The sequence below is a fragment of the Anoplolepis gracilipes genome, chromosome 11 (genome assembly GCF_047496725.1).
Source record: "Anoplolepis gracilipes chromosome 11, ASM4749672v1, whole genome shotgun sequence".
NCBI classification, from domain to species: Eukaryota; Metazoa; Arthropoda; class Insecta; order Hymenoptera; family Formicidae; genus Anoplolepis; species Anoplolepis gracilipes.
The window spans coordinates 2,411,589-2,436,930 of NC_132980.1; the positions used below are offsets into that span (position 1 = coordinate 2,411,589).

At 32.1% G+C, this 25,342-nt stretch overlaps 2 protein-coding genes across 6 annotated transcripts in view; one reads left to right on the plus strand and one right to left on the minus strand.

Moving 5' to 3' along the window:
• LOC140671013 (G-protein coupled receptor Mth-like) overlaps positions 1 to 25,342 on the plus strand; it is a 108,275-nt gene that overhangs the window by 37,523 nt on the left and 45,410 nt on the right. Inside the window, exon 5 of one of the 5 annotated variants that reach the window (XM_072901997.1) lies at positions 18,866 to 23,678. The exons of 1 other annotated variant lie outside the window; for it this stretch is intronic. In XM_072901997.1, the coding sequence (XP_072758098.1) occupies position 18,866 (1 nt within the window). In that variant the 3' untranslated portion in view covers positions 18,867 to 23,678. Of the gene's footprint in view, positions 1 to 3,844; positions 6,062 to 9,096; positions 11,762 to 17,450; positions 18,257 to 18,865; positions 23,679 to 25,342 lie in introns of those variants that run through there. 3 more of the 5 variants (XM_072901994.1, XM_072901993.1, XM_072901992.1) reach the window with 3 other exon arrangements.
• On the minus strand, positions 11,939 to 12,951 carry LOC140671293 (uncharacterized). The gene is made up of 3 exons (XM_072902554.1): positions 12,855 to 12,951; positions 12,565 to 12,606; positions 11,939 to 12,363 (listed from the first exon to the last, which is right to left on the minus strand). Exons 1-3 carry the CDS (start codon positions 12,949 to 12,951, stop codon positions 12,161 to 12,163), a joined length of 342 nt encoding a protein of 113 aa, XP_072758655.1. The 3' UTR covers positions 11,939 to 12,160.

Here is a 25,342-nt window from a genome sequence, read left to right on the forward strand (position 1 = left end):
TTTTGCATCAGGTAGAATTACATGCAGTAGAAGGTCAGGTAACTATTCGAAAAATTCCTGAAAAATCAATTTATGCGAATAATTCAGAATTACCTAAGGTGTTAAAAGTTGATGTAATAGAAGACGCGAATCCATTTGATTTTTCATATGTTTCCGATAAAAGCACACGACAAGAACTAGAAGTCATTGCAAAAAATTATGAGCCCAAGAAAACGCGTGAAGTCAATGTTAAAATGACATTAATTTTAAAAGATGATATCCCAGTTTATCAAAGACCACGTAGATTATCTCAGTCGGAAAAGCAAGAAGTTGATAACCAATTAAAAACATGGATAGATAATGGTATCATAAAACCTTCTAATTCTGAATACGCAAGTCCTGTCGTGTTAGTAAAAAAGAAAAATGGTGATACAAGAATTTGTGTTGACTTCCGAAAATTGAATAAGAAAATTATAAAAGACCATTACCCATTACTATTGATTGAGGATCAATTAGATCGTTTACAAGGCGCGAAAATTTTCAGTACACTCGATTTAAAAAACGGATTCTTTCACGTTGAAGTAGCTGAAGAAAGTAGGAAGTACACTTCTTTTATTGTTCCCACAGGTCAATATGAATTTATGCGAATGCCGTTTGGACTTTGCAATTCCCCTGCAGTGTTCCAAAAATTTATAAATGCTGTCTTTAAAGATTTAATTTCTGAAGGAGTCGTATTAACTTACATGGACGATTTAATTATACCTTCACAAGATATTGAGCAAGCAATTAATAATTTAAAGCGTGTGATAGAAGTATCGAGTCAAGCTGGACTGCATGTTAACTGGCAAAAATGTAAATTTATCCAAACAGAGATTATATATTTAGGACATATTGTGACGAATGGAACTATAAAACCCGCGGAATGCAAAACTAATGCAGTTATGAAATTTCCAGTTCCAAAATGCATCAGAGACGTGCAAAGTTTTGTCGATCTTACAAGTTACTTTCGTAAATTTATTTATCAATATTCAATGATAGCGCGACCATTAACGAATCTTTTAAGAAATAACGTAGAATTTCGATTCGGAAAAGATGAAGAACACGCATTTCAAAGTTTAAAACTAGTGTTAAGTAATAAACCTGTTTTAAGATTATATAAAACTGGTGCCGAAACAGAATTGCACACAGACGCTTCAAAATTTGGTTACGGTGCGATTTTAATACAAAAAGATTATTCAGATAATGCTTTTCATCCAGTTTACTTTGCAAGCGGAAAAACTACTCCAGCAGAAGAAAAATATACTAGTTACGAGTTAGAAGTACTCGCAATCATTAAGTCACTAAAAAAATTCAGAGTATATCTGTTGGATATTCATTTCAAAATTGTTACAGATTGTAAAGCGTTTGCTTTAACGATGAACAAACGAGATTTATGTGTTCGCGTAGCCCGATGGGCTCTCGCATTAGAAGAATATGATTATGAGATTCAACACAGACCGGGACGAAACATGATGCATGTAGACGCATTAAGTAGATATCCCCTTCCGGAAACTCTACTAATAAGTAATAATAATGACGGTCTAATCGCTAGATTTAAGAAAGCTCAGAGTACAGATCAAGATCTGCAGAAAATTATCAAGTTAGCAAGACTTAATAAAGTTGATAGTTATATATTAAGAAATGATTTACTGTATCGTGATAGAAACGGCGAATTATTGTTAGTAGTGCCTAAAATATTACAGACTTCGATAATTAGACAGGCGCACGAGCAAGGTCACTTTGGTATTAATAAGACAGAGCTGCTTGTACAAAGAGATTACTGGTTTAAGAATATGCGATCAAAAGTCGAAAAAGTCATAATGAGTTGTGTAAGTTGTATTCTAGCAGAACAAAAACAAGGCAAACAGGAAGGATTTTTAAATGTAATTGATAAAGGAGATATTCCGTTACATATTTATCATGTCGATCACTTAGGTCCAATGCCGAGCACAAAAAAGAGTTACCGTCATATTTTTGTCGTGATTGACGCGTTTAGTAAGTTTGTGTGGCTATATGCTACTAAATCGACTGATACTGCCGAGATACTTGATCGCTTACGTAAACAATCAAGTATATTTGGAAACCCGCATAGGATTATATCAGATCGCGACATAGCATTCACGTCCAATGCGTTTAAAGAATATTGTACTGACGAAAAAATCCAACATTGTCTTGTTACTACAGGAATACCCAGAGGTAACGGACAAGTCGAAAGAGTAAATCGTATCCTTATACCTCTTTTAACAAAGCTATCAACTCCAAAACCAGAAGATTGGTTTAAATTTCTCGATACTGCTCAGAAATTTTTGAATGCTACATCACATAGAAGCACAGGTAGGACACCGTTTCAATTAATGTTCGGTACTCACATGCGTTTAAAAGAAGATTCACAAATTCGTGAAATGATTGAAAAAGAATGGACGCAAATGTTTGAAGAAGAACGCGATGATATCAGACAAGAAGCTAAAGAAAAAATTGCTGCGATTCAAAAAAAAAATTTAAGAGATTTTAACAAAAAGCGGAAAACCGCGTCAAAATACACGGATGGAGATCTTCTTTGCGATTAAACAAACTCAATTTGGACCAGGGCTTAAATTTCGCAGTAAATTTTTAGGTCCGTATCGTATAAGTAAAATAAAGCGTAATAATTGTTATGCTGTTGTAAAAGTAAGCGAACATGAAGGTCCGTAAGAAACATCTACATCAGCCGATTATATGAAGCCTTGGTTGCAATTCGATGATATAGAAGAAATGGAAAGCGAAGATGAAGAGGAAATCGAGAAAAATCATGATTAGTGACGCGAACATTCGGGGGCGAATGTCTTGCAGGATGGTCGAAATGTAGGATTAAAAACGCATTATTTAACATACTGCATTCCTCAGAGCACTGTTATTAGAAGATAAGTTTTATGTGCGCGCGTGCGACGTTGCAAGCGATAGCGGCTAGATCATACGACACAAGTATCTAGTATTGTTTATAACAGAAAAGTATCGGTTCACCGTTGCGTCATTAGCGGCTAGATCGTACGGTGCGAGTATCTAGCATTGTTTATAACAGATTAAAATATTGAGAAAGCACGATGAATCAGTGCAGTCTCTCAGGGCAGTCTGTGTTCAACCGTCATTCTGTGCGTACACCATTATATTATACTCTCTATCCTCAATAAATCCTTTTCTTATTTTATAACATCTTTCTGTCCCCCATATCCCACATATATTATACTTATATATATTATACTTATTACTATATGCATATGCATTAGTAGATATGAGTATCTACATTTATTATATTGTAATAAATTTAATATACTGTATTATACTAAACCATATTTTATTGTACATTACAAAAGACACAGTATATCTAATATTTTATTTTTAAAAACAATTTTTTAAAGTTAAAGTACGTTAATTATAAATATTTTTATTGGAAAATATCATTATGCGCATAAAACATTACGTGTAGCATGTACTATATATATATATATATATATATATATATATATATATTTAATATGTAGAAAAATACGTAAACTGAATATGTATATATGTATAATAACTGAAAATGTTTTTGTTTATAACTTTTTAATAAACAACGAACGACGCTTAAAACCTTTTACACGGTACTTAGAAAAGTGACCTTGACAATATAATATATGTCAAGGTCAAGTTCATTGGGACTGAATCCGTTAATTTGAAGTTTTACCAGATATATTCCGCTGTATTCATTTAAGAATGGCACGTATTACAATTAAAATATGTTTTTTATAGCACAATTTTAATAATCAACTATATCATAATTTTAAATAATAAAAGAGATATTTTGCAGGTTTTATCAATATCTGAAAATGTTTATAATGCTGTTTATTACATCATTCATAACCTGGATTATGTTTACACTGATGAAATTTTGGCTGTTTATGTATAATGATATTACAATAGCGTATGTCACATTTATTTTTTTTGCATTTAAAATCCTTAAAATTATCGGTCTTTTCATTCTGCTCATATGTAAGAAGACAGTCATACAACTATTATTAAAGCGATTCTGTCGAAATTATAGACCACTTTAAAAAATTTGAATACGTAGCAGTTGTGTATAGACAAATATCGATAGGAAAGCAAAAGGTCGTGCAAAGAGTTTATCTAATTTTTTCCAAATTAGCATATTTAAATCAATACACATATGATTCAAATATATATTTATGATTATCTCATTTCGTATCATGTGTCTTTTTTCTTAATCTTAATTTGAAATTCGATTGCTTTGCATAAATATTTTTAAACTTATTTTAATAACAAATATATAAATAATTTTATTATATATTATTATTATCGTGCGTTTAATAAAATTACGGTAAAATAAAAAATATTTTCTACTTTTACAGTAAAATATAAAATATATCCTACTTTTCTTAAAAAATTAATTAAATTAGATTGTTTACGAGATAAAAATATTTTAGTAGTCCCGACTTACAACATAAATTTCATCATGTAAAAGTAGCGGAATCTTCTGTAAAACATACTTTTTTGTAACGCCCTTGAACAGTACGAACATCAAAGAACATCAAGAACTTGATTTAATTAACGCACTTTGAGTGTTTCAGCAATTTATAAAAAACACTTTTTCTAAATTTAGTCGACAAAATAAAATTCTCTTGTATCTTGACGATATATCGATTGCCACTAAAAATATTACAAATTATCTTAATATTTTGCGTTATATATATATAAAAATCTGATGACATGTGTAATTTTATATGATTCTATATAATAATATTCGCAATTTGGCGCAATATGATCTTATACATAACCATATCTTTATACAATTATATTTAGCTAGATTTAATTATATGTTTGATGTCTAACTATATAAACATCCTAGGAAATATCTTATAACTGGTTGAAACTACAAAAACATTTAATAAGTGAAATTTGCACGGTTTTGAGTCTGCTATAAAGTGTATAATTAAATAGAATAATTTTTTTTACTTGTGACCTTCTCGAGTTTTAAAGACTATTTTTATTTTCTTAAATGAAGCTACATAATTTTTTTATATAGATTGATGATTTTTGGTAATATTCGGTGTAAAAAATTATAAGAATATAATGGCCAAAAGTTCAATAATTTATGAAATATTTCATACCTTAATTTGATATAATTTTACACAACTTTCTCCTTATAAAATATTTATTTTTCGATTATGTTGTTTCAATACTTCCACAGAATAATGAAAGAAATCAATTAAAGTAAAGAAAACATGGAAATTATACCGATATAAAGAGTGGCAGTAAGAAAGTTACATATGTCTATAAGATTTTTGACGGTGCTCACATCCTTATATATGTAATTACAAACATTTTTTACAATAAAATAAACTGCGAACTTCAAATCTTTTATTATGCATCTTTGTTTTTTGCATATTTGTACTTTGAAGTTTTATTTGTGCGCTTTTTCTAAGAAATTAAGATTAAAATCAAGATTATAAACCAAGAACAAAAATATCGGTGCCATTTAAATATCACTATCTTTGAGGAAGATTGTTTATCAATAACCTTTAATGTAATTTTTCTGAGAAGCACTATGTAAATTATTACAAACCGGACTTGTCTAATATTTCATTGTCAACATGTGTCTTAACAGATACAATATTATCAACAATGTAAGAGAAAAAAATAAAATTTTTTTTATTCAATAATTGCTTTTAATTGTTTTTGGAGGTATCTACTGTGATTGTATCATACACTAAATGTTCGGAATAGCAGCAAGATAGTGCGCTCGGCTTAATTAGAATAGACTAATGAGCGCTGTGGCAAGGCATTAAAGTTCAAATTTTGTCGTTAGTGACAAACGCGCCGCAAACAACAACAAACGACTCAACAAACAGCCCAGTGCGACACCGCTTATTGTTTAGTTCAAAAGAAAAACAAAACAAGTCAAATCAAATGAAGTTCGCAGTTTATTTTATTGTAAAAAATGTTTGTAATTACATGTATAAGGATGTGAGCACCGTCAAAAATCTTATAGACATATGTAACTTTCTTACTGCCACTCTTTATATCGGTATAATTTCCATGTTTTCTTTACTTTAATGGATTTCTTTCATTATTCTGTGGAAGTATTGAAACAACATAATCGAAAAATAAATATTTTATAAGGAGAAAGTTGTGTAAAATTATATCAAATTAAGGTATGAAATATTTCATAAATTATTGAATTTTTGGCCATTATATTCTTATAATTTTTTACACCAAACGATGGCTTTCTCGATCTCGAACCTTCGAGATCTTTCCAAAATTCGCGTAGATAAAAGATGCGACCCAGCGCGACGCGGAGCAGATCGCTCTCAGACTTCGTGCGGAAAATTCGAGAATAAAGTCGCTTTCTTGCAGACGCAAGGCGTCATTAATTAACAGACATTAAGTACTTGTACGATACTAACTGTAATATATTTACAAGAAATACAGATTGCTTATAATTAAAACCAAATTGCGAGACGTATTCTTCTCACGGACACTAAATGTAGCTTAAACAAAATCATTATTATTTATTAGCTCTATGAAGATATTGTTAAATGTTACGTATAATATTTTCAACAAATTTTCTGTAACGATATCTTACATAATTATCTTTACATAATTTTTCTTAAAGATGGCTCTCTGTATCTTTTTTATTTTGATGTATCTATCGATGTAAAACATTATTGTTTGGCCGTCGTGAATGGTAATCGGAAATTTGATTATTTTTTTAATAATATTTTACATAATGCGCGGAAAATGCATTCTGTATTAAATATTCATCTTTGCAATCGTTACTTTTGGAATTAATACGAAAGACATACTGAGCATTTTCGTTATGCAAGGTGACATTTTTGAACAAATGGTATCGATTGAAATCCGTCTGGTTGCTATTTCTTTTAATGGAATTCACGTGACGCTCCTATCTCATATCAAATTGTTATCCTGTATTGTTTTGTTTTCAATTGTAAAATTTCGAGACATTGCAGATAAAGCTGGGAAATAGAAATGCACAACACCAAAGTACAAAACTTTTGTACTATATTATATTATTTACAAAATCAATTAATTTCTTTTTTTGCGGCAATTTTTTAATGTAATATCTAACAGCTGCAATAAATTGCAAAAATAAAAATATACGTATTATGTTTCCGCGATAGTTTAATTGTGAAAACAAAAATCTTTTCCTGGAACGAAACCACTGTTCGTGAATGTATGATGAGAAGAACTCGCGAGAAACACAGATAAGTATTCACACGATCAATAAGAAGAAACTACTGTGATGAATCACCAATAATGATAAAGTAGCAGTAGTAGCTGCTAAGAAATCGTATACATATACAAGCAAAATACTTTATTAATTTCATCAAACAGTAAATGTATCCATTCAACGATATCGTTAAAGAAAATTTATTGAAAATATATGTAATATTTAAGAATATTTTCATGGAGCTAATAAATAATAATAATTTTGTTTAAGCTATATTTAGTGTATGATACAAAGTATTTATCTAAAAAAAATAATTAAAAGCAATTATTGAATAAAAGTAATTTTATTTTTTTCTCTTACATTGTATATAAAATTGTGTTTGTTATAACACATGTTAACAATGAAATATTAGGCAAGTCCGGTTTACAATAATTTTACATGGCGTCTCTCAAGGGAATTACATTAAAGATTATTCATAAAAAATCTTCATCACAGATAGTGATATTCAAATGACACCGACATTTTTGTTTTCGGTTTATAATCTTGATTTTATACTTAGAAAAAGCGCACAACTAAAACTTTATTGTATAAATATGCGAAAAACAAAGATTTCTAATCAGAGATTTGAAGTTCGCAGTTGATTTTATTATAATTAATGTTTTTGGTAATTACACAGATATGGGGAGCCACTACAGATTTCAACAATTTTTAATTATGCAATTGTTATCAAGGTCACTCTAAGTAATGTTATGAAGATTTTAATCGATGCTCGTCATTTTCTCCATGCCATTTGATTATCATTATCTTTGATGAAGATTTTTTACGAATAATTTTTAATGCGATTTCCTTGAGGTACGCGATATAAATCACTGCAAACCGGATTTTTTGCATATTTTATTCTTTATTCAATTGTAATTTATCTTAACAGACACATTATTATCTATACATTATTATGTAAAAGATAATAGATTTAATAATTTTTTTATGCAATACTTGATTTTAATTATTTTTGAAGTAAATACCTCTATTGAATAAAACAATAACAGATAATAAAAAATATATATTATTTATTCGCATCGTGAAGATATTCTTTTATGTTATGTATAATATTTATAACTAATATCTTTAACGATATCGCTGAATTGATACGTTTACTGTTTGTTAATAAAGAATTTTTCCTGTAAATACGATTCCTTAGCAGATACTATTGTTTCTTTATTATTATCGGCGATGCATCACAGCAGTCTCTTCTTATTGATCGCGAGAATACGTGTGTTTCTTGCGAGTTCTTTTCTTTCGTTATACAATTTTGAACAGTGATTTTGTTCTTTGCCGGAAAGAATTTTGTTGTCAAGATCCGTTGCAGAAAAACAATACGCGTATTTTTATTTTCGCAATTTATTGCAACTGTTAGATATTAGATTAAGAAATTGCCGCAAAAAAAAGAATTATTTAATTTTGCAAATTGACCATGTGGTATAAAAGTTTTGCACTTTGGTGTTGTGCACTTCTATTCCTCACTTTATCTTTAAAGTATTTGCGAAATTTCTCAATTTAAAACAAACAAGATAACAATTTGATAGTGAGATACGAGTGTCCCTCAAAGTCCATTAACAAAATGGTAATCAGACAAATTTCAATCGATACAATTTGCGCAAAAATTTTATCTTGCATAACAAAAATGTTCAGAATGTCTTCTATATTAATTCCAAAAGTAACGATCGCAAAGATAATGATTTAATGCAGAATGAATTTCCCGCGCATTATGTAAAACTTCATGAAAAAAGTAATCGAATGCCGATAGTCGAAATTTCATTTTCTATTTTTCTCCTTTACAACCGTCTTACGTCCAGGTCCGTGGAAAAGATGGATCAGAGGAAGGGTGTAACAGGAACTGTTCCGATGTCAAAAGTCTTATCGACGAATAACTCGGTCGAGCGAGCTGAAGGTTAGCAAAACAGGTAAACGACGGATGTCGTTATTACTCTGTTTATGCGAACGCTCTTTCGATGGTCCCTTTTTGGTAAGAGAATCGAATCTCTTTTACACGGGACGGGACCAAGTGTGATCTTATGCGGAGATGATTGAGGGAGTTAAATAAATTTATCTATCATTTAATTATTTTGGTTTACATTTATTCAATTAACGCTATACATATGATCTCATTATTTTATAATTTTAGTATCGGGCTTAGATTTATTTGTGTATGAGTATGTGTGTGTGTGTGAATCGCGGGTGTTACATAAGTACGGAGGTCATCAACCAGAAAAGAAGGGGAACGAGTGCGATTTTAAAGATTTTATTCTGGTTGGTATTTGTTATAATAGTTTATTAAAAAATAATAAAAATTTACGAAAAGTGTGATGAGTGTTATGACGCGATTTAGAGTAAACTTACTACTTAGGCGGATTTAGTCGGCTGTGGCTCCTGTACTGTGTTCGGCGGGTGGTCGACGTTTCGCACTGACTCTAATTATTTTATGCAGAACTCTTGATATGCAAAGTGAATTGTTAGAATCAGCGAACGACCGAAATGAGTCAAAGTACAATTGAGCGAGACTTAACGCTGCTGAATTAATTGGTGAAAAAGAATGAATGTGGATGCCGAAATACTGAACACGGAAAAAATTGTATTCTCTATTTTAGAAGAATTCCTTCTGAAGCTTTCCTCCAATAAAATATTCTAAAAAATTCAGAATATTTCCCTCTAATGATCTTTTGTTAAGAATAGTATATGAAATAAAGAAAATATTCTTAAATTGTATCATACAAACCCTATTTGCGTTTACACCACTAGAGGGCATAACGGTATATTTTTCCTGTAGATAGAAAAACCTTTCGCAAGATATAAGAACCCCAATCCAAGAGAGCTCAGTATCGGGGCTCTTAGCCCTGAAGATGCAAACTGCAATGTTTGCGAAACGTGATTGAGTGCATTACGCTGTTCATTCACGCGGCATCCATCCGGAAGTCCCCAGTTTAGACAATTCTAATGGCCACGAAAGCCTCAAGATTAGAAGTGTATATATATTCTTACATATTAAGAATATCTAATACTTTTCTATTTTTTAGAGGATTTCTGGGTTTAGTTAAGAAAATCCTCTTGGCGCTTATTTTAGAGGAAGATATTCTAAAAATAAGTGGTATATTCTTAAAATGAGAATATGATTTTATCGGTGAACAGATGGAATCAAGTATGTGTAATACTGAATGAATCGGAAAAAATGTAATGTCCGTTAGTGCGCGAGTATTCCCTTTTTATATTGAATTTTGAGGACGTGTTAACATTTTTGGGCGGGAGTACTCTTGAGATTTCGACATGTAAAAAGCTGTCGTTTGGTGAGGTCCTTCTCTTAAATTTTGATTGTCGCTGATTGGTGAGCTCTGTACGGCCTCTTGGAACATTTGGAGGTTCTTCATTTGTTTATCTCTTGAGATTATGCAGCTGTGTTTGTTGTTTATTCATTTAGAAAATCTCGCTATCGATCCTTTCCGGTATCGTGTTTAATAACGGTCCTTCTTATTGCGCAACCCTTCTTTTTTTTGTGACTGATCAGACGATTATTGCTTCGTTTTCGTAACAGTATCGTCAGAGTCGCTTATCGCTATTTAGAAATTTATTATAAACAGCTGTCACTTTAGGTGGTCCGTCAGGCGAGTTCTCTTATTAAATGTCTCTTAAATTTTCGTCACCGTTTCAATCCTACGGTTGCAGCTCTAATTATCTGCTTCGAGTTACGGTGATTCTGTTTTATTTAAAATTCTTTTAGAGTTAGAGAGCCGTTCTGGTGTTTATGCTCGATTTCTTTGGTTATCTTATTTAGAGTAGGTCTCGCCTTTCAGAGATTTGTTAGAATTTTATTGTCCACGTAACATAAGATTCGTGTGACTAAGGTGACAGCTCTCACGGTTTGATATTTCGCCGTAGAGCGTTCTCAGAATTACTATTTCTAAATGTTTATGCATTCTTTTCGAAAAGAAAGAATCGTGAAGTCTACAGGACGTAACACAAACATCAAGCAAATATCAAATAAATGTCAAAAGAAATATACTTTATTTGGTTAGAGCACAAGATTAATATCTTGTTTTACATTTTTCCTGTGTGTCCTCTTGTTTTGTGTTTTCTTCTTCATCTATATTTGATCCTGCTACTGTTAAAGGTTTTACCCAAGGTTTATCTGAGAGCAACTCATTCATAATCTAAAATAAAATAAAAATTATATACATATGTGGGGAATTATTTTTGCGTAAAAGATATTTTGTAAAGAATATATATTTAATTTTGTATTTTTATGTCGTGTATTATAGGAAGTCGCGTACATAAACATCGTCATCGAAAACATATGTTCGATGGTCGGCAGTTTTGAATATAACGGTTAATATGACAATACAACATAAAAATACAAAATTAAATATATATTCTTTACAAAACATCTTTTACGCAAAAATAATTTCCCACATATGTATATAATTTTTATTTTATTTTAGATTATGAATGAGTTGTTCTCAGATAAACCTTGAGTAAAACCTTCAACAGTAGCAGGATCAAATATAGATGAAGAAGAAAACACAGAACAAGAGAACACACAAGAAAAATGTAAAACAAGATATTAATAACACCTCGTGTAATTATTAATTATTCAAAATCTACACATATATATATGTACTAATCTTTATAATTAAATCTCGATATATTAATATTACAAAGTTAATATAACACATGTGTATACTGCCCGTCATTAATTTGTTCCATTCTCTTAGCGAATTTATATGGAATATGTAACATAGCCTATATAAACTCGCTAGGAGAATGAAACAGACTGGTAGTGTACACTTTTATGTAAAAATAAGCTTAAAAAATATTATACTTGTAAATATTTTCATTCTTTACGACTGTTTCCGCTTTTGTTGTTATGGTCTATAACTGATTTGTAGGTTTTAAAGCTTGAAATTTTGTTGCACATTTTATGCCTGTAACATTATATCCTTTTCCTTGCATTTCTTTTGAAATTTTTGCCCAAAATTGTTTGACTGTTCCTTTTCCATTGTTATGTTCATCTTTATATTTATCATATAAATCTAATAACAACATAGTTTCGGCTTTATTCCAAACGTGTGTGTCTACAATAATTAAAGACAAGTATAATTACTTAATGTCTAAATTTACGATCTAAATTTATTGCATCTAATATGCACAGTAGACATATTATATTAGACTCATCCTTGTATACTCAACTCATACAAATGTCTGAAACTATCTTACACAAACAGGTATATATGTATAATAAAATAAAAGCATGTATGATTAAAAATATAAATTACTATCCGTGCATTCAATAGTTTTTGTAAAAGTACTGGTATTCGCTGAAACAGAAAAGACCATTTGACATAAACTGATAATACTCATTTAAATATGTGTACTCATTATATTTACGTTCATTATATTGCCTGTGGTGTACAGTTAACATATTGTAGCGTATTTTGTTCCTTGGCTTTTTTTAATAATAATGTTGCAAAGTTTATATCTAAAAAGAAAATATACTATAAAATATGTATAAAAATACATACAATATTCAGATTTATAAAAATATTGACATAAATTGCATGGTTACCGTTTCGTGCTTTTTCTGCATCTTCAGGATTTAATATTATTTTATACTCTTTATTTTCCACTGAATCTATTAAGGTTAATTCCATACACGCCGCCATCTTTCTACTGCGAATGCTTCACCTCTTCAGCCGCAGTAATGAAAGCAGGAAGTGACGACAAAATCTATGACGTCATATGAACATGAAAACGTATCAAAAGCTTACTGTCGTGTATCTCGAAACGACATTCGTAGTACTGTCAGTACTATCAGTGAATACCGGAATGCACCCCTAATAGGTTATGTCTAATTTGTATGTCACGCGTCACATACATGTTACTATATTGTGTATATATTTGTTATCATTAAGTGACAAGTAAATCAAGTATTAACATGTGATAATTGCACATGTATATACCTCAAGAAAATAAGATTATGTACAAAAAGTATGTTTTATTTTTTCACAGCATTTTATAACAAAAAGAAAAAAAATTTTAGTTATCATTAGATACGTGAGAGAAATAGAGATTATTAAATAAATAACACGAGAACTCTTACATGCTATTGTTAAAATAAAAAATAATAATTAATAACTGTAATTACCTGAGAAAAAATGGACCTATGTGATTATACATATATGATCATATACAGGGTGAGGAGAAAGTATGGAAACCCTGAAAAATCTCAGAAAATATAAGTTTTACAGAAAAATGTTTCGAACAAAAGTTGTATGGTTTCGAAAGGGCTATAAGATGATACCATTAGTTTGACCTTGAATAGTCGTTTGAAGGTCACCATCAATATTTTAAATGGGAGAACTTTCCAAAACACTATAATAAAAATTTTTTGATTAAGTACTTTTGAGTTATGAGGCTTAAAAGTTCCAATATTTTGATATCAAATACAAAATATCTCGTAAAATATTAATTTTTCGTTTTTTTTTTAAAGAAACAACCATGTATTTTCTTTATGATTATATGCTAAAAAGTATTAAAATAAGATAATTAGGTGTCCCATTTAATAAATTGATGGTGACCTTCACGTGACCTTCAAACGACTATCCAAGGTCGAACCAATGGTATCATTTTATGGCCCTTTCGAAACCATACAACTTTTGTTGGAAACATTTTTCTGTAAAACTTATATTTTCCGAGATTTTTCAGGGTTTCCATGCTTTTTCCTCACTCTGTATTGTTACGTCCAGGCCCGTAGAAAGGATGGGTCAGAGGAAGGGCGTAACAGAAACTGTTCCGATGTCAAAAGTCTTATCGACGAGTGACTCGGTCGAGCGAGCTGCAGGTTAGCAAACAGGTAAACGACGGGTGTCGTTATTACTCTGTTATGCGAACGCTCTCTCGGTGATCTCTTTTTGGTAAGAAAATCGAATCTCTTTTACGCGGGACGGGACCAAGTGTGATCTTTCGCGTGGAGAGAGTGAGGGAGTTAAATAAATTTACCGATTATTTAATATTTAATTTAACATTTATTCAATTAATTCTTACCATTATACATATAATCTTATTGATATTGGCCTTAAAATTATTTGTATGAGTGTGTGTGTGTGTTTGTGTGTGTGGGTCGCGGGTGTTACATAAGTACGGAAGTCATCAACCAGAAACGAAAGGGAACGAGTGCGAGTCTAAAGATTTTATTCTGGTTGGTATTTGTTACAATATTTTATAATAAGAAAAAAAAAATAATAAAGATTTATGAAAGTGTAATATGTGTTATGGCGCGATTTCGCACACGGTCGTGTCGTCCGATCTATGGTCTCAGTTGGCTCGCGAGAATCGGCGGGTTGGCGCGATTTTAGGCACTTAATAAAAGAACAGGGTTGAATAAAGGAAAAAGAACGGCGGTGAAAGAGAAGGAAAATAGACTTACTACTTAGGCAGATTTGTTGCGTTTTTAGCTGCTGGTCAGGTCGTGACCCAGTTGTGGCTCTTGCTCGGCAGGTGGTCGTTGTTGGGCACTGACTCTAATAGTTTTAAAAACTTAATCAGAACTCCCGATATGTGAAACGAATTCCTTGTCAGTGAACGACCGAAAATAGGAATGAGCGGAAGTAACTGTGCCGAATGAATCTAACGTTGTACTATCGACTGATTTAAATTTTTTTGGTGTCGGTAATGCGAGAGTCTTCCCTTTTTATATTAAATCTTAAGGGCGTGTTAACATTTTGGGCGGGAGTATTTTTGAGATTTTGATGTGTAAAAAGCTGTCGTTCGGTGAGATCCTTCTCCTCCTTATTTTTGATTGTTGCTGATTGGTGGGCTCTGTACGGCCTCTTAGGAAATTTGGAGATTCTTCATTTGGTTATCTCCTGGGATTATGCAGCTGTTTTTATCCATTTATTTATTTAGGGGATCTCGCTATTGATCCTTTTCGGTCATTTCTTTGAACATTGATTTCAATGTTTAAAACATTTTTTCGTTCCGCAGCCCTCTTATGACTAGTCGGGCAATTATTGTTTTATCTTTATAGGAGGTAAAGACGTGGAGCCGACAGCGCGTAGCGGCGTTATTTGTTTTTTTCTTAAGATTATGCAGCTGTGTTTGTCGATTTATTCATTTAGAGGATCTCACTATCGGTCCTTTCCGGTCGTTTCTTTTGACATCGTTTCCAATGTTTTAAAATATTTTTCGTCGCGCGATCCTTTTTATGAGTAGTCGGGCGATTATTACTTCATTTTCGTGGGAGGAAAAACGTGGAGCCGACAGTGCGTAGCGGCATTATTTGTTTCTTACTTAAGATTATGCAGCTGTGTTTGTCTGTTTCGTTGTTTAGAAGATTTCGTTATTGATCCCTTCCGGTATTTGTTTAGATATCGTTTTTAGTAGGTTTGAACATTATTTGATAATAACGGTTTTTTTCTATTACGCGACCCGTTTTTTGTGACTGATCGGACGATTATTGTTCATTTCGTGGGAGGAAAAACGTGGAGCCGACAGGACGTAACACCCCTATTATTATTTCAAACTTATTGCCTCTCACGTCTCTCATTCTAAAAGAAAAATTCTTCTTAATAACTAGAAGATAAAAAATGATTTAAAGAATTGACGATGATTAATGATGAAAGAGACTTACGTACTGATTAATTTTGGATTAAAATAATTGAGCGCTATTGAAATTGTAATACATAACAATCCATCGAATTGTGACAAAAAATATTTTTTTTTCATACAAACCGATGGATTTTTATGTAAGAATCATGTACGATACGCAAAAATGACGAAATTATTAAATTAAATTGTTTATAAACAAATTGTTTCAAAAATTTCTCAAAAAGTTGAAGTTTAAGTAAAAACTGAGAGCACCATCGTTTTTGTGAAAAAAATTACGTAAGTATATGTATATAATGCATGTAAAGACAATTTTTTAAAAAATTGTTTAAACAATTTATTTATTATAATGTTTTTTTTGCCAAATCTTCCTAAATACTCATGGCGAATATCTCGTAGTTATTCCCATCACTGCTTGATTAGCCATGAGAATTTATGGGTTAAATAATTGAATAAATGTATAAATAAATAATACATAATTAAATAAACAAAATAATAATAAATAAAAATAAAAAGCAATCCAAAATTTGTATACATTTCTAACTGTATTTATTCTTCTTTATTTATTTATTCATTTATTTATTTATTTATCTATCAATTTATTGATTTATTTATTTATTCATTATTTAACAAGAAAATTTAAAATAAAATTTTAATGGAGAAAATGTACGGTAAGCACGAAGGGTCTCATGGCATGCTACGCTCTTAAGTACTCCGGCCGCGCGCCGTCTGATTATCAACTTTAATTGTTAATAACTCGGTAAATAATGGTCTGAGCCAAAATCAGAAAAGGAACTTTTTACTCAAAATTCCACCTTCTTTCACCACCTAAAGTATTAATTGAGAGTTACGGGACACCCCACATATATGTATATACAGAGTGTCTCAAAATGACCGTATCACCTCTCGGGTGCAGGTAGAGCGGTTAAATGGAATAAAAAAGTCCTATACCATTTTGCGATTTTCGGAATATTTATTGAGAAATTAATTTACAAAGATCTGCAAATCCGGTGCGAGTATCAGCCCGCTGCAAAAAAGATGGCGAGAAGGACGGCCCAGTTGATAAGAACAATAGATTAACGATTATTATTTATCGACCGGCCTAGCGCTGTCCTCGCCATTTTTTTTTGCGGCGGGCTGATACTCGCGCCGGATTTGCTGATCTTTGTAAATTAATTTCTTAATAATTATTCTGAAAATCGCAAAATGATACAGGACTTTTCTATTCGGTTTGACCTTCTCTATCTGTCCTTGAGCTATGGGGCGGTCGCGACCGGACACCCTGTATATATATAATTTTATTTTTGGTTAATACGTGCATATGCGTGATATGCGCACACATCCATTGTATAAAATAAAGTATATTTTATGTAATGTCTGATTTTATGTAAATTGGTTTTATATATTCTTTTATTTTAAATAATTATAATACTTATATAATAAATGTATTACTTTTATTTTATGTTCAATTTTATTTTATATATGTATATTTTATGTAAGCAAAACAAAAGAAAAAGAAAAATAGATATAGAAATAATTTGAATTTGTTTAATCGTAGGCCTGGTCTCTAGGTCAGATCAAGAGTGCGTTTGAAAATTAAGTTTGGTTGGTGTTGGGAAGAAAGATAAAGTTGGCAGTATTGAAAACGCCGTGCTGTGTTTCGTTTTTCCTACTGGGATCACTTGGATTAAAAAAATTTGCTACTTGAGATATTAAGAGTCGACAGGACTGGCGAGAAAATTTCAACGTCATTGTTACCAACATTACAAAAATGAATTTTTAGTCAATGTGTTAGTGTATGTCTATATACGTACCAACACTATTGTATTGCTCGCGTGGACGCTTGTACGATAGAAAAGGATCGCGCAATCGAGCTGTTCTTGTTCCTCCTCAAGCATATTGGATTACCGAGGTCTGAAAATGCTTTCTGGTCTCTTGTGGCAGAAAGCAGTAATGTAACAAGGCTAACGGGTGCCCACTTTTTATGAAATTTATATTTGCATATGTACATATATGTATATATATATATATATATATATATATATATATATATATATATATATATAAATTGTATTTAAAATTATATATATGGCAAAATATTGTATGATGATGAATAATAACAGTAAGATAATAGCTAACAAAGTGAACTAATATACACAGTATGTAAGACGGGCGCCTATAATAGATTTGGTGTTATGTTGCTTTCTTACTATCGACACTTCGTGTATCATATCAACGGATAGAAAATAATATGATTATCAATTCTTACTTGACATTGCACATTGTAGACATATGTTTAAATACAGACATAAACAAAAATTTATAATTTATTTATAATATAAAAATTCCTTTTTTAGAGAATAAATTTAAGAATAACTTTTAAAATATTAAAAATATTTCTACCATTTTATTACTACACATATATTGTACATACATGTGTATAAATAAAACATTTATTTTATATATGCTTTATTTATATGTATTTTGTAATAAATTGATAATAGCTATGTAAAAAGATATATTTTCTAAGAAATATTCTTTTTAAATTAATAGCTTTTACAAAAAATATATTTTAATAATTTTATGTAAAAATATATTTTATTATTTTATATAAATATTTATTAAATATATTATAATTAAAAATCATATATTAATTGTGAACTATAAATTATAATTAATACATTACTTCAACATATTTTTTAAGTACAATAATACTTTCTAATTATAAAAATTGACAAAGATATTTTAATTTAAATCAATATTTTAATTATTTTTTAATTAATTTACAAAAAATGTAATCATATTTATTAAATATATAATTAAATGCATTTTTAACAAATATGTGTGACATATACATTATCATATACATTACTTTTTTTTACGAGGGAAGTAGAAAATGCCTACCGAATCTCCGCCGGTCGATTCCGCAGAGTATGTAGGGCTCGCAACTACTAAAAACCACTCCCCTTTCAGACCTAAACGAATGAGGCCTATACTACATGTCATCCAAAGTCCATTTGTGTACCTCAGTTCCCTGTCAGCCACTGTCAGCATGGACGTCCATCGTATACGTTACTTGCTGCAATATAAAATGGCACTGATTCTGTATTTACCTATACGCCTCTCCATTCAATAAAAGCATAGAGTGCTTCAACTGATCCGCCCTTCAGACACTGTTCCACTCTCAATCTGCAATAAGTAACTATGCTGTGCACAAATTAATATCAAAGTAATGATAGAAATTGTACTAAAATTATCAATTTTAAAATCTGAAAAAACATCAATTGTATTTGTATTATATTAAATTATTAATTTGTTATAAATAAAAACATAATTTTTTGCACTTGTCGGAAACACAACAACAGAAGCGCTAAAAGATTTTATATTCTTATCCCGAAAAATGCTATGTATAAGAAATATATATAGAATATACAAATATAAATATGAATACAATAAAATAATATAATAGACATATTAATATAAATAAGAATAATATAAATTTTAAAAAATGATAAAACAAGAATATTATTATGTACAATTTTTTTAGTGTAATATAATTTTATCTTATGATATTGATTACATTTTAAGGATAAGAATATGTAATATGTATACACTTAACAATGGCAAACAATGCATATATGAAAACATATATTATGTGTGTGTGTGTGTCAAATGGTATTGTTAATTTAATATTATATTTTAAAGTTAGTAAAAATTCACAGATAATAAAAGATTGCCATTGTTTCTGTGCATAATGCAATAAATAGTAGGAATTAATAAATTCGAATGGATCGCAATTTAAACTGAGTTAAGTGATCGCATCGCAAAGTGACTTCAACCACATAGTGGGAAGTACTTTAATTAATATACAGTATTTTTAAAGTACTTTTAATTACATGTGTGTCTCTTAACGTAGTTTCTTATATATTTATAAATATTTAATATGCTTCATTTTTATCTGCTTATTACTATATATTTTTGAAAACAATGCATTGCAAAATAGAAATTATTACGTCAAACACTTTGCGACGCAATCACACTTGTCAGTTTAAATTGCGATCTCCATTTTGCAATGTATTATTTTCATTCTTTAACTTTAAAAATAAGAAACAATAACACAAAATAAATTGCAACAGTAAAATATATTTTAATTATTATAATAATATTTATATATTTAAAAGAAATTTCTTTACATATGAGTAATAAGCAGAATTTTCCCACCACCTCTTCCTAAGCGACTCAGAATGTCATTGACCAATATATATTCAGAAAAAATTGATCATTTTTATTACATTATATATGTATGTATAAACATTTAATATAATTACATATTTTTAATAGTTCAATGACACTCTTTTTTTTTGAGCCGCTTTCTGTGCTTCGATGATTCTGTGCATGACATACTGCGGTTCTCGAATTGGCATATTTCTTTCTGCTCTACTATCAATTATTTCAGGAACCAGGTAGTCCTCATAAAATCGTTTAAGCAGTGGTAACATTTTTGATTCCCAAAATCTGTCATCACGCTCGATAAACGTGTACTTCAATCCAAAGGGTGTCCACACAGCAAAAATGCAATATTTTCTTTGCGTTATGTAGAGCTGCTCATGTATTTGGAAATAGTACATGTATCTTTGATTCATACGAGTGTCATCCATTTTATCGAAAATTCGATGAACATCTTCAATCTTATTGAGCATTGCATCGGTAGGAGACACTTGCCGCGCCGCATAAGGACATTTAATCTCAACGACAGTATTGTCTCCGATAATGCCATCAGGCGTTGCAGCAAGATATGAAATTTCTTCATCAATAAATATTCCACAATCATTAATTTCTAATCCCAACTCTACCTGCAATTGCTCTCGTGCCATCATCTCTTTTTCTTTACCCCACTCAACAGCCGCATTCGTCAGTCGAGAAGGATAAAGAATTGCTTTAACAAGATTTTGGCACGAAGTTGTTTCTCTCCTGCTGCAAATTTTTCCAAAGTTTCAAGCAGTGAGAAGATTTCGCCGTATGTTGTGCCACTCCGGGTTTTCATGCTGACCCCGTGTAGCACATTCCAATACAGCACGATTGCATTGTTGATCTTTTAATATTTGATAATGATTAGATCTCAGCTGTTCGTACATATGACCTTCTATATCTGGTCTTTCCGTATTTGGTCCGTAATCTTTATCCGCCGTAAAAGTTTTAGCAAAATATTTTGATGTACGAATAGAGAGACCTAATTCTTTTGCCGCACGCGCGCGTTGCTGACAGTTTTCATTTTTTTAAATACTTCTATTTTCTATTATTTTTGTACGTGTAGGTGGTTCTTTACCTATTGCGTGACAAGTAGAATTCAATGTTTGCCAAGTATTGAATTGTACTACGGATGCTTTCACGCGGGTTTGATAAGACCCTCTTTTTGCAAAATGAATATGTTTATCACCAATGAATTTACTAATAATTCCATTGCAACTTTCCACGGAATAACTTGTAAATTAATATAATAAGCTATCAGCATTCTCTACTACACGTTTCATTGCAAATTCAATTTTTAATAATAACCCGGCCTGTTGTAATTGAGGCGCAAGATTTTCTTCACCTTCTTTTCGTTCTTCAGTACAAAAATATTTAAGAGAAGAACAACCTTTATGCTCACTAAATACATGGCTGGGTAAATTTAATAAGTCTTTAATTAATCTTACGACCTTTTGGCTCCGAGATCCTTTGCTATTTCGACGAAACGTTACAGCCTTTACTATAGCGTTTCAAATTTTCATCACGCTGTTCGTAACGACTTTTTTTAATTTAGAAATATTTCTATCACCACTATTACCCGCTTCGCGTATTTTGTTACACATATTGCGGAGAAGATGATTCGTGCATTCAATCTTCTCCACAACAATATTTGGATACGGTGGGAAATCTTTCAATTTTTTTAATACGTTACTATCATCATCATTAATATATTTATCATAAATTAACCCATGCATTTCTAAACTAAGTCGGAAGCCTTCGAGGATTATATCACTTTCCATACTGGTGGAACTTTAATTGTTTCTCCAGTTTGTATAACATTTATGATTTTTTGGTTTTACACGTAATTTAGCTGCTCTAGCGCAAATAACATAGTATTTATTTTGAACCGACAAATAAAATTTTTTGAGAATAATATATATATAATATCCTGTAATAATAGCTGCTCCAGATGGAGAATCGTAACTACCACTACGATAGGATCTCTTCATCCACGAGCCGTCTGTTATTACGGGTATATACGGAATACCATCTGCAACATCTCCTCTTTCAATAGCCAAACGTCTTTCTTCTTCGCCACGCGCATTTCTTCTTCCGCGGCAGCGTCAAAGACTTCCGACATTTCATTATGATATCTAATGTACGTTTTGTTACTCATGCATGAAACATCTACAGCAGCAAAAAATTCTTCAAGCTGTTTATGACCAGTTCCTGTCAATATAGTACCGCATACAGCACCTCTATTGACATCCAATATTTTGTCGTCTCTTGGTTCACTTCAGAAGTTATCTCTGAAGTGACACATTCGACATTTGATAAAAAATTGGGTTTTCAGACCATGACGCGTCGTTTTAATTATTACAAGATCAGTGAACCGACATTCGCCGATCCAATGAGTGGACAGTCTCTGCAATTCAGCAAAAACATGCCCGAAATCGACGATACATCGTCCATTAATCTCTACAGAATATAAACAATCTGCGTCGATGTTCTGATCACCATACAAAGCAATATTTTCGATATTTTCAATATCATCCATATTATTTTACAAAGCAATATTTTCGACGTCTTCGATATCATCCATATTATTTTGCAAAGCAATATCTTCGATATCATCTATATTGCTTTGCAAAGTAATATTTTCGATATCTTCGATATCATCCATATTATTTTGCAAAGTAATATTTTCGCCGTCTTCGATATCATCTATGTTATTGCTTTGTATTGTATTATCTAAATCTATCATCGCGCATAGATTCACAGAATTTTTAGGAAATGCATTCAATAATGACTGCGGTGTCAGCGTATCATTATCTATTGCATTTCTCTCATCTGTATATGCGTTAGTCTCATTCGACAAACTTGCAGTTTCGCAAAATTGGCGAACGTCCGACTCAGATCCAACAGAATCATCATTGAAAATGTCAATGGCATTTTCTGCTTGGATTTTATGTGTCGAGTCACATGCATCAACAGATAATTGAGAAAATGTATCTGTGAAAGATAATGATTGCGATGCCAATGTATTGTTGTCTGTATTTTCTATATTATCTCGACATATATTATGAGACGTACCTGGTAATTCTGATACGCATCTGGAGGTTTCTTCCACATCTGCAGAATCTTCGATATCCTTCTCTTTATGAAAAGAATTCTTATTAAATTGTGGCATGTAACGCATTTTCTTAGTGAAAGAAATGCGTTTTAACGACATGCACATCTTCTTTTTACCCATTTTTGTGAAACCTATTCACTCGCGTAAATCACTCGTGATGTACGAAATAATAACGCTATTAATAATACGTATAATCGACAATTGATAATCGCGTATGATCTATGGCGCATAAATTTTCCCATCATGCACAGCTGTTATTGGTACAGACACCCAGTGAGAAAGGACCTATCGAGTTGACATCGAATTGTCGTCGAGTTGATGTAAATTGCATCGATTCGATATCAAATTGATGTTGATTTGATGGTCGTTTCTCACTGAGTGGAGTACAGTGCAGAGTAGTACGAGACGAGATGCCACTCAACAAACACGGTAAGATAATTATACTTTTCATATATATTATATATAAATATATATATATATATATATATAAATATATATATATATAAATATATATATATATATATAAAATATTTTATTAACTATCAAAATATTTATCACGTAATAATATATAAATTAAATATATACATTTAGCAATACAAAAAGAACTACTTAGAAACATAACCTGTATTTATTTAGTGTATAAACAATACATGTAACAATATCTATATATATATATATATGTTTATATAAATAAATATATATATATACAATATATAATTTCATGTTATTTTTTTCAGCAATCCCGATGCCACCTCCGGGATGGATTATTCCGCAGTCAGAGGTGCCGGGGACATTACGAGGATCGTACATTTTTATCGTGTTATAAGTGCCGCAAACAACAGTAAGTACTATAATTTTAAACACACACACACACACGCACGCACGCACGCACGCACGCACGCACGCACGCACGCACGCACGCACGCACGCACGCACGCACGCACGCACGCACGCACGCACGCACGCACGCACGCACGCACGCACGCACGCACGCACGCACGCACGCACGCACGCACGCACGCACGCACGCACGCACGCACGCACGCACGCACGCACGCACGCACGCACGCACGCACGCACGCACGCACGCACGCACGCACGCACGCACGCACGCACGCACGCACGCACGCACGCACGCACGCACGCACGCACGCACGCACGCACGCACGCACGCACGCACGCACGCACGCACGCACGCACGCACGCACGCACGCACGCACGCACGCACGCACGCACGCACGCACGCACGCACGCACGCACGCACGCACGCACGCACGCACGCACGCACGCACGCACGCACGCACGCACGCACGCACGCACGCACGCACGCACGCACGCACGCACGCACGCACGCACGCACGCACGCACGCACGCACGCACGCACGCACGCACGCACGCACGCACGCACGCACGCACGCACGCACGCACGCACGCACGCACGCACGCACGCACGCACGCACGCACGCACGCACGCACGCACGCACGCACGCACGCACGCACGCACGCACGCACGCACGCACGCACACGCACACACACACACACACACAGGGTGTCCCAGACTTACCGAATCACCTGTTAATGGTGGATTCCTGAGGTTATTTAGAAACGAAAATCCTAATACCAAAATGTCGAGGCTACAATAGTTTTCAAATGGTAAGAGTTTATAGTTGACCAATAAGCATGAAATAATTTTATAAATTTATCTTCTTCATGTGCGGTTAATAAATTTTGGTATTAGAATATCTCCGCAATGACAGAAAATCCTCATAGTCACCCAATTAAATTCAATGTTGAGGTTGCGCGTGGAATTACGAGGATTCTGTCATTGCGGAGATATTCTAATACCAAAATTTATTAACCGCACATGAAGGAGATAAATTTATAAAATTATTTTAATAACAATAAAAATTACTACATAACAATAACTTAACAATAAATTGAATACATAATTTATCAATATTTCAATGTTGATAATTAAATTTAGTGCGGTGGCACTTTTATTATGCGACGTGCCTGAGCGCGCGAAGTTTTGTCATACTAATTGGTCAACTTTAAACTCTTACCATTTGAAAACTATTGTAGCCTCG